At 41.9% G+C, this 14,053-nt stretch overlaps 1 protein-coding gene across 1 annotated transcript; it reads left to right on the forward strand.

Moving 5' to 3' along the window:
• The first annotated feature begins 4,092 nt into the window (after positions 1 to 4,092).
• Positions 4,093 to 8,603, forward strand: LOC141770792 (extracellular calcium-sensing receptor-like). Its single transcript, XM_074640637.1, has 9 exons — positions 4,093 to 4,265; positions 4,455 to 4,749; positions 4,870 to 4,956; positions 5,154 to 5,423; positions 5,759 to 5,965; positions 6,629 to 6,904; positions 7,175 to 7,399; positions 7,496 to 7,619; positions 7,696 to 8,603. Exons 1-9 carry the CDS (start codon positions 4,156 to 4,158, stop codon positions 8,601 to 8,603), a joined length of 2,502 nt encoding a protein of 833 aa, XP_074496738.1. The 5' UTR covers positions 4,093 to 4,155.
• Positions 8,604 to 14,053: the final 5,450 nt, after the last annotated feature.

The raw sequence follows: 14,053 nt of genomic DNA on the forward strand, positions 1-14,053 counted from the left end.
ACTCAATACCACAATGACAAGATAGTTTATGAATGTGTAGTCGGATCCACAGTTGGTTTTGCAGTGTTACTGGCCTATATTGGCTTACTGGCTATCCTCAGCTTCCTGTTAGCATTTCTGGCAAAAAATCTTTCAGACAACTTCAATGAGGCCAAGCTCATCACTTTCAGCATGCTGATCTTCTGTGCTGTGTGGGTGGCCTTTGTCCCGGCTCATGTCAACTCCCCGGGCAAATATGCAGATGCAGTAGAGGTATTTGCCATCCTGGCCTCCAGTTTTGGTCTCTCGGTGGCACTGTTTGGACCCAAAATGTTACGTAAATCTTCTGAGACCAGAGAGGAACACAAAGAAAGCAATCACGGGTCGAGGAACCAACAAGTCATAAAATCATACATCAAATGTATCAATTAATCTAATCTACTCAGTATTTTATATACAACAAACAAAACTATAAAAAATAAATAACTTAAATAAAAAAAAATGGTCTTACACTATTATTGTCATTTTGTCTGATCTTTTTTTTTTTTTTACAAAACCCTGAGATTGAAAGATGAAAAAAAATAAAAATAAAACATGATATCACTTTCCTTCCTGGGTGCTTTACAAGCTGAACTCCATTGTCATTGCAGTCTATACCATACATGAGTGGTCCAAAAAGGTCATCCTTATTCACACAGACAATAACCTCCCATGTTCCAGGCTCCACAATTTCCATTGCTGACTCCATGTACCTTTTCTCCTTTCTGAAATTCAAGTCCTTGGTGACAGACTCAGTTTCCCATCCAGCAAAGGTTCCACCATTTTCAGCCACCATCTTCAACTGAACCCACAGCTTCTCCAGGGATCACCACATGCCAAGATAGCCTTGCTATCAGGATGGAGCAGTTTCAAAGCTTTTATATTACCCTCCCTTGACTTCATATCCTTTACCAGTTTTATCACTCCTGCCCATTCACTTCTCAAAGTCAGAATATCCACCATCCAAGTTTACATCAGCAGTATTCATTTATTCTTTGTTAAACTGCTCACTAGAGCTCCACCACCTCAACCCATTTCTCTCCCTCACATCAATGGACTACAAAAGGCAGTGCATTAACTCGCACCTGAATGCTTACCCCAAACAGCAGACCTCCTCAACTGATGCATCCAAACCCTTCGCACAGGATACCTATCCTCTTCAATCGACTCAACTCTATGACCAATCTCAGCATACGGGCCTTTCCGACATTTCCATCCACACCACGGACATCCTTGTCTTCAGTCTCAAACAAAGGTCTTACCACCTTGACCTCTCTCTTTCCATATTTTTACTCTGCCTAAGTTTGTATTTGAGTCTATCCAAAACTGTAGAGTAGGTGACCACGCTTCTTCACAGGACCCCTTTTTCACCACCGAGTCAGGCAGAGTTGCAACACGTCTCTGGTACACCACCATCTTCACAAAATTTTGTCCAGGTCAGGTATTTCCAGGTCACTCATTCCGCATCCACTGGATTCAGGCAAGGAATTTCTGACTACACCATCAAAATCTTTGGCCACTGGTCATCACTAGCTTACCAACAGCTATATCCACAATCACCTGAGTGACACCAGAGAAGCCCACTCCCACCTTGCCACATGAAGCTCCCTTTTGGGGGTTGAAGCTGAAGCTCATCGAGCATATGATTTTGAAGCTGAAGCTCATTGAGACATACCCCAACTGCAATAACAAAATACCCATATCCGCCTTACATTCAAAAAGTGGTAAGCAAAACAAATTTCAACCAAATTCCATGAAAATGGCCATTGTAAATTTGGATGTGTCACAAAAGTGTGAGGTTCTTATTTTGGATACCAGCAATTAAAAAGTGTTTCCACTGTTAAGAAAGAGCCAATACGAAATAATCAGTTTAAAATATTTATTTAAACTGCTAAAATTGTCAACATAAAACAGAAATAAAACTAGTTAAAATAGTGGCAATTGAAATAAAACTACAATAAAATGTCCTTAAAATGGGGGTGCAAAGTCCAGTTGCACAGCAGGCAATTAATAGTTCAAGAAAGGGGAGTATTTTACTCTTAAGATGTCAAGGGGGGAAGAGGGGTACTGAGGCCGTCGGCTCCTCTACTCTGGCCCTGGAGCTCTGCTGCGCCCTCGTCCGTCGTAGGCGCTACGGAGAGAAAACGTGAACCTCAGTGGCCAGCACACACACAGTAGCGGCTTACAAACACACACCAGAGATTGCTTTGTTCACTTTCCTCTACTTAGCTTTTAGTAGGCGTTGAACCAAGTCTTTTCCCTCCCGTCTAGCTCGTCCTGCAGCAGTTTGTCTATTCCCTCGTCCTGGCCGCCCTGTCACTCAGTCGGCCCGTGTTCCTGCGGTAAAACGTACCGGTGAAGCTGTCGCGGTCCCAAACTCGCGTGTCCAGCTCTGCTTCCTCGTTCCTGCTGGTTCTCTACCTTTGTTCCTTCCTCCTGCACACCTGTCCACAATCAACTTAAAAAGAGGCACAGCCTCTCTGTGTGCCAATCCGGAGCTGGCAGGGGTATGTCAGTCAATTAGTCACAGCTGTTTCTCACCAGTTAAATCATCTTGATCCATAATCCATTTCAGTTAAAAACACAGTAAAACCAGATATAAAATATAAAAACCCATGCAATAATAAAATGGGCAAACATGCAACACCACAACATCAATAAAAACAATATAAGAAATGCATGTACACACATGATAAAACCCATAATAAATAAACGTGCAATACTGGATCAAGTGATTAAACAACTGTATCTCCCTGTGACAGATGTTTGATTGTTTCAATGTAGCAATTATAAATGATCACTCAACCTTAAAAAAAGAACATAATCCTAGATCATCCATGAACTGCAATACCACCTTCATTTTCTATATGCTTTCCTGCCCGTGAGGAAAACTATGGAGGAAAAAACAGAACACAGTTGAAACAGGATTTTTGATACAGAGCTGCTATCAGTTCTGGAAACCATGACTATGCAATGGCCAAACACTACACATAAAAAATGGTAACTTTTTGTGTTTTTGCATTCACTGTTATATTTTCTAAAGCCTGCATTGCAATTAAGATTTGATTTGAAGTGCCATGATTGTGATTTCACATGCTGACATGTCTAATTTGTATCAGTAGTTTAATACAAGAGGCTATTGATTTTGTACTAAGAGTTTGCTTATTGTTTGGTTCTGGGTATGAATTACAACATATTTTCTCCTGGGATCTACTTCACATATATTTAACTCTGCCTGTAATTTAGTAAAATTTAGTAAATTTTGTTCTTTTTCTTGAATGCATCCTAAATAAGATGCTTTCTTGGGTTTGGGTTAGCCAGTGTTTTTATGGATGCAATATTCTGCTACATTTTAGGGGGAATAGAGCTGAGTAAAGTCATCCTGACTGGAAAAGTATGTGCATGCACTCACTTAATGTGTTGAGGTAAATAAGTATAGGTCTCTGCCTGTATTCATAAAAATACAGTTACCAAATCTATAACATTGCAAATTGCACAGACTAATGAAGAAATCTGTCTTGACCACGTTTCTGCCGAACTGATCATATCTAATGCAAAGTTACTATGGGTGCCAGTCAATAACAATAACCCTCCATGAAACAGACACAGAGCAATGGAAGATGTATAATTTCAGTGTATTGGTTTGCTGCTACCATCTAGTGGACATACTCAGGGCTAATTTGAGCAATTGGTGAGTATAATGTGGTTTTCTTGTCACACAACAAATCACACGCAAATTTCAGTAGACATCAATCATAGCGGTCAATCACAACTTCAAATTGGGTTGGAAGGGTTGATGAAATTGCCTTGGTGAGATGTTATTAAAAGTGCACAAATTAATTCCACCCTCAATACAAAATCAATCTCAAATGAAATGCATATTAGGCCCTGCCCTTACTTTTTGCGTATGCGCTGATGGGTGGTGTGCAAGATTAAACAATGCTGCAAGTCAATAAAAGGGGTTGACACTGGGTCGGAAAAGGAGTAAACAGGAGGAAAGTAATGTGGGCATTTTTAGATATCAACTTGCTCTTGCTCATGTACTTCATGTTGTTGTATTCCTACTTTTCTTCTGCTGTGTCCTCCCCTCTCCATTCCACCTCCTGCCGGTTACAGGGACAGTTTCATCTAAATGGGATGCACAAGGCTGGAGATGTGGTTCTGGGAGGGCTGTTTGAGACCCACTTCTTTTCTGTCTTTCCGGACTTGTCTTTTACCTCAGAGCCACAACAGCCAACCTGCCACAGGTCAGTCAGGGAACAGCAAAATGCAGAAACTGGAGGAAGTATCACTTGTCTCCTTTGTATTGTAATTGTAATAATTGTTTCTATTCCACTGGCTTAATTGTTTGCAAAATCTGTAATTTTGCAACACGTTCATGTCAGCTCAGTTACTGTATCATTTTGTATTTTCTAACAATGGTATTTTTTTGTTAGTTTTAATGTTCTAGGATTCAGGCAAGCCCAGACCATGGCCTTTGCTATTGATGAGATCAACAGAAACTCCAACCTGCTACCTAATGTGACTCTGGGATACAGTCTTTATGATAACTGCAACAACCTAGGAATTGGATTCCGTGCAGCATTGTCATTAGCCAGTGGTCAGGACGAGCAGTTTATATTGGACAAGACCTGTGTAGGAACCCCTTCAGTCCTTGGGATTGTTGGTGAATCTTCCTCTAGACGTTCTATCGCCATCTCCGCTGTCTTAGGTTTGTACAGAGTACCTATGGTAAGTTGTGTTCTGCTGCAGCATTTTAATTTTAAATGCAAAGTCAATTGTAAACATTGGACTAATCAGCCGATGAAGGATTTGAATGTTTTTAGGATGTACAGTCTGTGTCTTTCACAGGTGAGTTATTTTGCCACATGTTCGTGCTTGAGTGACCGGCAAAAGTTTCAATCCTTCTTTAGGACGATCCCAAGCGATGCTTTCCAGGTGACCATCAATCATCTAAATGAAAATGCATCCCTGTACTGCAATGAAATATTATATTTTTTGTGTAATACCTGTCAAATACATTGTGCCATTGATGGAGCTGTAAACATGGTCCATTGTGCAACCAGTTTAGCAGGTTAATCACTGAGAAATTATTCTTACCTGTGCACTAATACCTCCAATCTGTATTTATTTAGGTGCGTGCTATGATTCAGATTATCAGGCGCTTTGGCTGGACTTGGACAGGTCTTCTGGTCAGTGATGATGATTATGGACTCCACGCTGCCCGATCCTTCCAATCTGATCTAGCTCAGTCTGGTGGAGGTTGTCTGGCCTATTTAGAAGTTTTGCCCTGGGGCAAAGACGCAGCTGAACTAAGGAGAATTGTGGATTTGATGAAGAAATCTACAGCTCGTGTGGTCATTGTCTTTGCACATGGGAGTCACATGATTAACCTCATGGAAGAGGTTGGGGTTGAATAACAGCTTAATTATAATTTCATATTATTAAACAACTTAATGTTTTAATTGCTAAACTGAAATATTTAAGTTGCAATGAAATATTGTCCTGTAGCAAATAGATTTAATTGAATAAATCACTCATCTTATTTGTTAAAGGAGCTTTTAACCAGTATAACTGGCCATTAGAGTGAGATCACTAACTCAAACAAATTACAACAACCTACAGTTATATACTGTATACTGTGTAAAACACTGGATTTCACATGTGTATGCCTGAGTAAGACAAGACATCAACTGTGTCACTGTATGAATTTATATATTTTCTATAATGCAATGCACAGGTGGTGAGGCAGAATGTGACAGGCCTGCAGTGGATGGCTAGTGAGGCCTGGACTGCTTTTCCTGTGCTCCAGACCCCCCACCTCATGCCATACCTGGGTGGCACACTGGGCATTGCCATCCGTCGAGGAGAAATAACAGGATTCAGGGACTTCCTGTTAAGAATACATACTGACCTACAACACAACAACAGTTATGGAAATAACATGGTGAGTTTAAGTGGAGACACCCCAGGTGAAGAGGGTAAAACATTTAAACAGTATATATCGCCATGAAACTTCCCCAGTTGATTACTTATATTAGGACAATCATTTTTTTGTATTACAAGTTTTCTGAGTTCAAAATTGTTTTTTCATTTTGTTGATATATTACAGGCAAAGGTGTTTACATAACTCATTTTGAGAAAACGGCCTTTAAATATATGTCTTGTAAAATTCAATACATTTTGAAGACACTCCTGGTGAATTGGGTTAAACATCTAAGATATCACCATGAAACTTCCCCAGTTGATTACTTACACCAGGACATTTATTTTTTGTGTTACAAGTTTTCTGAAATGTTATGTTTAAATATGCAAATGAGGCATTAGTATCTAATGATAACTTTTGGTGAATTTAAGAGAAACCTACAGAAACATATAGACAAAGTGCAGTAAAATAAACACCTCAATTAGATGTTTTCTTTCCACTAGTCTGAAAGAAGACATGTTATGGAAGCAAAATAGCCCAAAATTTCTAAATTGACCAGTTCATGAAAAAACAATGCTTTTGCCTGTAGTGTCTCACATTACAATTGCAATCTGATCTGGTATTTGTAAGAATAATACAGTATGTTGTCATCATTTATAACACAAGGTTTTTAATACATTTCAGGTAAATCAGTTTTGGGAATACACATTTCAGTGTAGATTTGCACCACCTCCAGCAGGTTGGGTGGAGGCTGGGGGAGAATTATGCACTGGCCAGGAAGATCTAGAGAGTGTGGAGACTGAGTTGTTGGACATTTCAAACCTCAGGCCAGAGTATAACGTGTACAAGGCTGTGTATGCTCTGGCGTATGCTCTTGATGACATGCTGCGCTGTGTGCCAGGGAGAGGGCCTTTCAATGGACACAGCTGTGCCAGTTTGCAAAGACTGGAGCTATGGCAGGTGGGATATCAGTTTACACTCCACCTGTTCATGTGACTAAATCCTATTATCAGGACAGAGTGTATTCGCACTGGGTATACAGTAATATCAGTGACTTCACTTTAATGGAAATGCTTTGTTGGAATTGTTAATATCTTCATATGTTCATAGGTGCAGTAGGCAGGTTGATTATTGATGATTAGATACCACTGTGTTCACCATGGTCATATAGAATTGATTTTTCATCTGTCCTTTTTTATTTTCCTCTATCCGTTATTCTGATATTCTTAGCTTGTGTATTACTTGGAAAAGGTCAACTTCACCACACCATTTGGTGATCAAGTGTCATTTGATGAGAATGGTGATGCCTTACCAATATATGACGTCATGAACTGGCTGTGGCTCCCTGATGGACGAATTAAAGTTGAGAATGTGGGCGAGGTCAAAGAGTCAGCCAAAGGTGAAGAACTCACACTTGATGAAGACAAAATCGTCTGGAACTTTGAATCCAAAGAGGTTACCTTTAATTTTTCAGACACCTATTTTGTGTACCATGCATGGCTCATTATAGCTATTTGACTCAATAACAGATGTGTATTTTTTTCCCTACAGCCACCCCGGTCAGTGTGCAGTGAGAGCTGTCCTCCAGGTACCCGCATGGCCAGAAAGAAGGGGCAACCTGAGTGCTGTTTTGACTGTATCCCTTGTTCTGAGGGAAAGATCAGCAATGAGACTGGTTGGTATTCAGTTTTAAATATTGCAGTTTGGAGATATAATTAAACATTAATCTTAACACTATCATGTTTTCTTAGACTCCATGGAGTGCACCAGTTGTCCAGAAGACTTCTGGTCCAGCCCCCAGCGTGACCACTGTGTTCCTAAGAAAATAGAGTTCCTCTCCTATCAAGAGCCTCTGGGTATCTTCCTGACAGCCACCACATTGTTGGGCACATTCATCTGTGCTGTTGTCCTGGGCATCTTAATCTATCATCGCAGCACCCCTATAGTACGCGCCAACAATTCAGAACTGAGTTTCCAGCTATTGATATCACTTAAATTATGTTTCCTCTGCTCACTGTTGTTCATCGGCCATCCCAGGCTGTGGACATGCCAACTGAGACAAGCAGCATTTGGAATCAGCTTTGTACTCTGTGTCTCATGCATCCTGGTGAAAACCATGGTGGTTCTGGCTGTGTTCAAGGCCTCCAAGCCAGGAGGAGCCAGTCTCAAGTGGTTTGGTGCTGTGCAGCAGAGAGGGACAGTTACGGTTCTTACTTCTATTCAGGCAGCAATCTGCACTGCTTGGCTTGTCTCAGCTTCACCAGCTCCTCATAAAAACACTCAATACCACAATGACAAAATAGTTTATGAGTGTGTAGTTGGGTCCACATTTGGTTTTGCAGTGTTACTGGGTTATATTGGCTTGTTGGCTATCCTCAGCTTCCTACTTGCATTCATGGCGAGGAATCTTCCAGATAGTTTCAATGAGGCCAAGCTCATCACTTTCAGCATGCTGATCTTCTGTGCTGTGTGGGTGGCCTTTGTCCCCGCTTATATTAGTTCACCAGGCAAATATGCAGATGCAGTGGAGGTATTCGCCATCCTGGCCTCCAGTTTTGGTCTCTTGGTGTCACTGTTTGGACCCAAATGTTACATAATCCTGCTAAGACCAGAGAGGAACACAAAGAAAGCAATCATGGGTCGGGGCATTGAGTCATAAAACATGCTGACAGAATAAATACTTTTATCTATACAATACAAAAAAAGGCAGAAAAATGTGTTGGTAATAATAGCAATGTTATAAGTTATTGAGAAAGTAGGCTGGTGACTAATAACTTGGATCATGTAGTGTTATTGCATAGAGCAGATTAATAATCAATAATTAATTATTATCAAAATATGTATATACAATTAATAACCCCAAATTATTATCATAAACCCATGAATTGTCATAAAATGTGAAGGATAGTGGTGACACACTGCTTCAGATATCATACACAATTAGTTTTAATATCAGAATTTACCCAGGTGCCACACAATTTTATAAAAACGGAAAAATTCCAAAATTTTATATAAATCAATTGAGTCTCATAATATCAGGTTTGCGATGGAGTTCGTGGGCATGGTGAACAGTGATTCTAATTGTTTATATACATACACAAATCAAATAACCAAGTTCTGTATGAAATGAAATGTTTATTTGACTAACTATATAACTAAACTACTAACAGATGATAACTGAATAAATGAAAATTGAAGAAATATATTGTATATATATCACAGAAGTGTGAGGTTCTTGTTTGGATACCAGCAATTAAAAAGGTGTTTCCACTGTTAAGAAAGAGCCGATAAGATATTATCAGTTTAAAAGATTTATTTAAACTGCTAAAATTGTCACCATAAAACAGATAAATAAAACCAGTTAAAACAGTGCTAATTGGAATAAACTACAATAAAATGTCCTTAAAATGGAGGTGCAAAGTCCAAGTGCACAGCGGGCAATAAATAGTTCAAGAAAGAGGAGTATTTAAGTCTAAAACTGTCAAGGGTGGCAGGGAGGTCCCGAGGCCGTCGGCTCCTCTGCTCCGGCCCTGCAGCTCTGCTGCGCCCTCGCCCGTCGTTGGCGCTACGGAGAGAAACGGGAACCTCAGTGGCTAGCACACACACAGTAGCAGCTCAAACACACACCAGAGGTTGCTTGGTTCACTTTCCTTTACTTAGCTTTTTAGTAGGCGTTGAACCAAGTCTTTTCACTCCCGTCTAGCTCGTCCTGCAGCGGTTCGTCCGGTCTCTCATCCTGGCCGCCCTGTCACTCAGTCGGCCGTGTTCCTGGAGCAGACAGTACCGGTGAAGCCGCCTCTGTCTGTCTCGTCCTGCAGCGGTTCGTCTGTCACCACATCCTGGCCGTCCTCTCACTCAGTCGGCCGTGTTCCTGGAGCAGACAGTACCGGTGAAGCCGCCGCTGTCTGTCTTGTCCTGCAGCGGTTCGTCTGTTACCGCGTCCTGGCCGTCCTCTCACTCAGTCGGCCGTGTTCCTGGAGCAGACAGTACCGGTGAAGCCGCCTCTGTCTGTCTTGTCCTGCAGCGGTTCGTCTGTTACCGCGTCCTGGCCGTCCTCTCACTCAGTCGGCTGCGTTCCTGCGGTCAAACGTACCGGTGAAGCTGCCGCGGTCCCCAAACTCGCGTCTCAACCTCCGCTTCCTCGTTCCTGCTGGTCCTCTACCTTTGTTCCTCCCTTCTGCACACCTGTCCACAATCAACTTAAAAAGAGGCACAGCATCTCTGTGTGCCAATCCGGAGCTGGCAGGGGTGTGTCAGTCAATTAGTCACAGGTGTCTCTCATCTGTTAATCACCTTGATCCAAGTCCATTCCAGTTAAAAACACAGTAAAAACAATATAAGAAATACATGATAAAACCCATAATACTAAATAAACATGCGACACTGGATCAAGTGATTAAAACAACTGTATCTCCCTGTGACATTTCCGTCCTCTTTAATAATGGTTGTCCCGACCAATTACTCGTCGCGATACCTGGCTGGGGGCAACCCAAAATTAGCTCGTCGTGGGCGACGTGTGTTGGGATGCTCATGCTCGCTACTGGGGGGCTCGTGGTGTATGATGGTCCCTAGGTTGGGTTGTAGGAGTTAGAGGCACCTCCCTGGTTGAGAACTGTGCCCTCACCTCCTCCATTAGGTTAGCCGACAGGGCTTTCATCTGCTCTATGATCTCTTTTTTCACCTCACCCATCAGTTCCTGTTGAAGCTCAGCCTGTATCTGGTCCTTTAATTGCGCCACATTTGTTGTAGATGTGCGTCTTCTCCATCTTGCAGCTCTTGTTCCAAGGCCTGAGCTTCTTTGCAGGTGGCTGTAAAGGTCATCTGTTCATTCCGCCGGATCTGTCGGCTCAACTCCTGCTTTATGGGTCCGGCCTGTAACCCCACCAACAACTGGTCCAGCAACAGATCATTACTCTCATCAGCTTCAACTTCATCTCGCTCCTGCCATCTGGAAAAGAGTTCCCGCAGTCTTAATATAAAAGCATTCACATTTTCATCAGTCCGCTGTCTGCATTTAAAGAAACTAGCCCGTAGCTGTGCTTTGGTGGCTGGTTTTGCATACAGTCTTTCCAAGAGATCCAACACTTTCTGTCCTTTGTCCTTATCCCTTGGGTTAGTTAGCTGCAGCTCACGCTTAGCATCTCCCTCTAGGGCACCCAACACAAAATCAGCTTGTTGCTGCTGACTGAGTCCTTGTGCCCTTAGCATAGCCTCCATCTGAGCCCTCCATTCTGTAAATTTCCCTTTTTCTCCACTAAATTGTGGGATCCAAGCAGCCCCCATAAACCATGGCATAGCAAACTGTGCAGTTATGGGTACATTAGCATTACTCTGTTGGGCGGCGTCCAATTCTTAACAGTGGAGCTGGTATCCTGCCGACAACGCCAAAATGTCACAGAAGTGTGAGGTTCTTATTTGGATACCAGCAATTAAAAAGGTGTTTCCACTGTTAAGAAAGAGCAGATAAGATATTATCAGTTTAAAAGATTTATTTAAACTGCTAAAATTGTCACCATAGAACAGATAAATAAAACCAGTTAAAACAGTGCTAATTGGAATAAACTACAATAAAATGTCCTTAAAATGGAGGTGCAAAGTCCAAGTGCACAGCGGGCAATAAATAGTTCAAGAAAGAGGAGTATTTAAGTCTAAAACTGTCAAGAGGGGCAGGAGGGTCCCGAGGCCGTCGGGTCCTCTGCGCGGTTCGTCCGGTCTCTCGTCCTGGCCGCCCTATCACTCAGTCGGCCGTGTTCCTGGAGCAGACAGTACCGGTGAAGCCGCCTCTGTCTGTCTCGTCCTGCAGCGGTTCGTCTGTTACCGCGTCCTGGCCGTCCTCTCACTCAGTCGGCCGCGTTCCTGCGGTCCAACGAACCGGTGAAGCTGCCGCGGTCCCAAAACTTGCGTCTCAAGCTTCGCTTCCTCATTCCTGCTGGTCCTCTACCTTTGTTCCTTCCTGTGTTCCTTCCTTTGTTCCTCCCTTCTGCACACCTGTCCACAATCAACTTAAAAAGAGGCACAGCGTCTCTGTGTGCCAATCCGGAGCTGGCAGGGGTGTGTCAGTCAATTAGTCACAGCTGTCTCTAATCTGTTAATCACCTTGATCCAAGTCCATTCCAGTTAAAAACACAGTAAAACCAGATATGAAATATAAAACACATGCAATAATAAAACAGGCAAACATGCAACACCACATCAATAAAAACAATATAAGAAATACATGATAAAACCCATAATACTAAATAAACATGCGACACTGGATAAAGTGATTAAAACAACTGTATCTCCCTGAGACATATACAATCATGAACATTTATGAATAGAAACAAATTAAATGTCACCAGGTCAATTCAGTGACATGAGACCTGCCTTGAAGGAGTTCTGTGTTCTCCGTGGGCACTTGACTATACATTTGTTTGTTAGTCTAGTCATCAAACTCTTTCACTTCTGAAAATGGATTCATATATCACTTTCGATGAGTAGGTAGGTGGATTGTGCTGTAAGGAGTGGCCGCAGATTCTGTCTGGAACACTGCATTTTGGATCTTTTGGATCCAACGGTGCGTCTCAGCTTAAGTCATTTTTCTCCCTCATTGGCTCTCTTTGCCGTCCTCGGGCACTTTGGGATGTGATCGGCTGCGACGTTACCTTGATGCAAATTTGGCTTGAGAAATGTTTCCATCTCCATCTCTCTCTGTCTCGTGCAGCGCCTCTGTGCTGTAGATGGAGGAATCTCTCAGTTAAAAATATCCTTAATTTAAAGTCTTTCTTTAAAGTATCTTTTCTTCACACTGGCTGGTACCAAGCCTATAGCATGTTGTGGATGCACTGAAGTTGTAGCATACTTCAGGTTTCAGCAGCTCACTGAATCAGCCGTCAGGGCAGAGCAGCATGGCAGCAGAGCGGCAAGAGAGATGGTTTGGCATGGCAGGATTCAGAATTCTTTTAGCTGTAGTCAGGTAGGCTGGGTGCCAATCTCAGCCTGTTGTGAGGTGCTGGGCAAGCGTGTGTCTAAGCGTCTGTTTAAGATCTCGGGGGACGTATAATATAGACATATAAAATATACAAATATTTATGAAGCAAGATCTCATCAAGTGATTAATATAAAAGGACAGTTTTTATCTACAGCTTATGATTATCTACTTGTCAGCGTGAGTATTTGAGTTATCTAAACTGAAAATGACTGAACTAGATAAATTTAACTGAACAAACTTAGACACAAATGTGGATTTCCAAAAGAAGGCAGGGAGAGGACAGAAGTGTGAGACAGACTTGTGTCTCTGCTGGCTCCTACTAATTTACATTTTCTTCTTGTCCCAAACATGTACATGCTAAACAAAACTGCCTGTTATTAAACATGTTAGCAAATCACAACACATCAATTCAAGTATATGTTAATTTGCATTAAATGTCATTTCCATTTTGGTCTCATTCACAGCTGCATGTGTCTTTGGGTGACTGTGAGCCAACATCTCAAAGGAATGTTTATAGTCTTAAAACTCAGGGAGTAGGCCATAAATTCTCCTTTGTTTCTTCATTTGTTCCTCCAATTTGTTGCCTCACAGCAAGAGGGTCGCAGATTCAAATCCGGCTTGGGGCCCTTTCTTTGTGGAGTTTGCATGTTCTCCCCATGTTAGCGTGGGTTTTCTCCGTGTTCTCCGGCTTCCTCCTACAGTCCAAAGACATGCAGGTTAGGTTAATTGTTGACTATAAATTGCCCATAGGTGTGAATGTGAGCGTGAATGGTTGTCTATGTCTCTGTGTCAGCCCTGTGATAGTCTGGCGACCTGTCCAGATGTCAGCTGGGATCGGCTCCAGCCCCCCCACGACCCTGAATAGGATAAGCGGTTAATGGATGGATGGATTAATGAGTACTTCTCTAATAATTCATAATGGAAGACTATATAGTAGATAATGATGAGTTAATGAACAGGTAGGGAGAGCCTATATTAATGAATTAAGTAATGATTAATTTGTAAATATTTGTGACTTGATCATCTTGACCACTTGACTCGTGAATCATTCCAGATTAAATCTGAATCAGCTGCTGAGCAGTACAAAACTAGTAATGACTCATTAATTACTGATTACTTTAACATTACTTACTTTTTTT

The sequence above is a fragment of the Sebastes fasciatus genome, chromosome 7 (assembly GCF_043250625.1).
Source record: "Sebastes fasciatus isolate fSebFas1 chromosome 7, fSebFas1.pri, whole genome shotgun sequence".
Lineage (NCBI taxonomy): Eukaryota > Metazoa > Chordata > Actinopteri > Perciformes > Sebastidae > Sebastes > Sebastes fasciatus.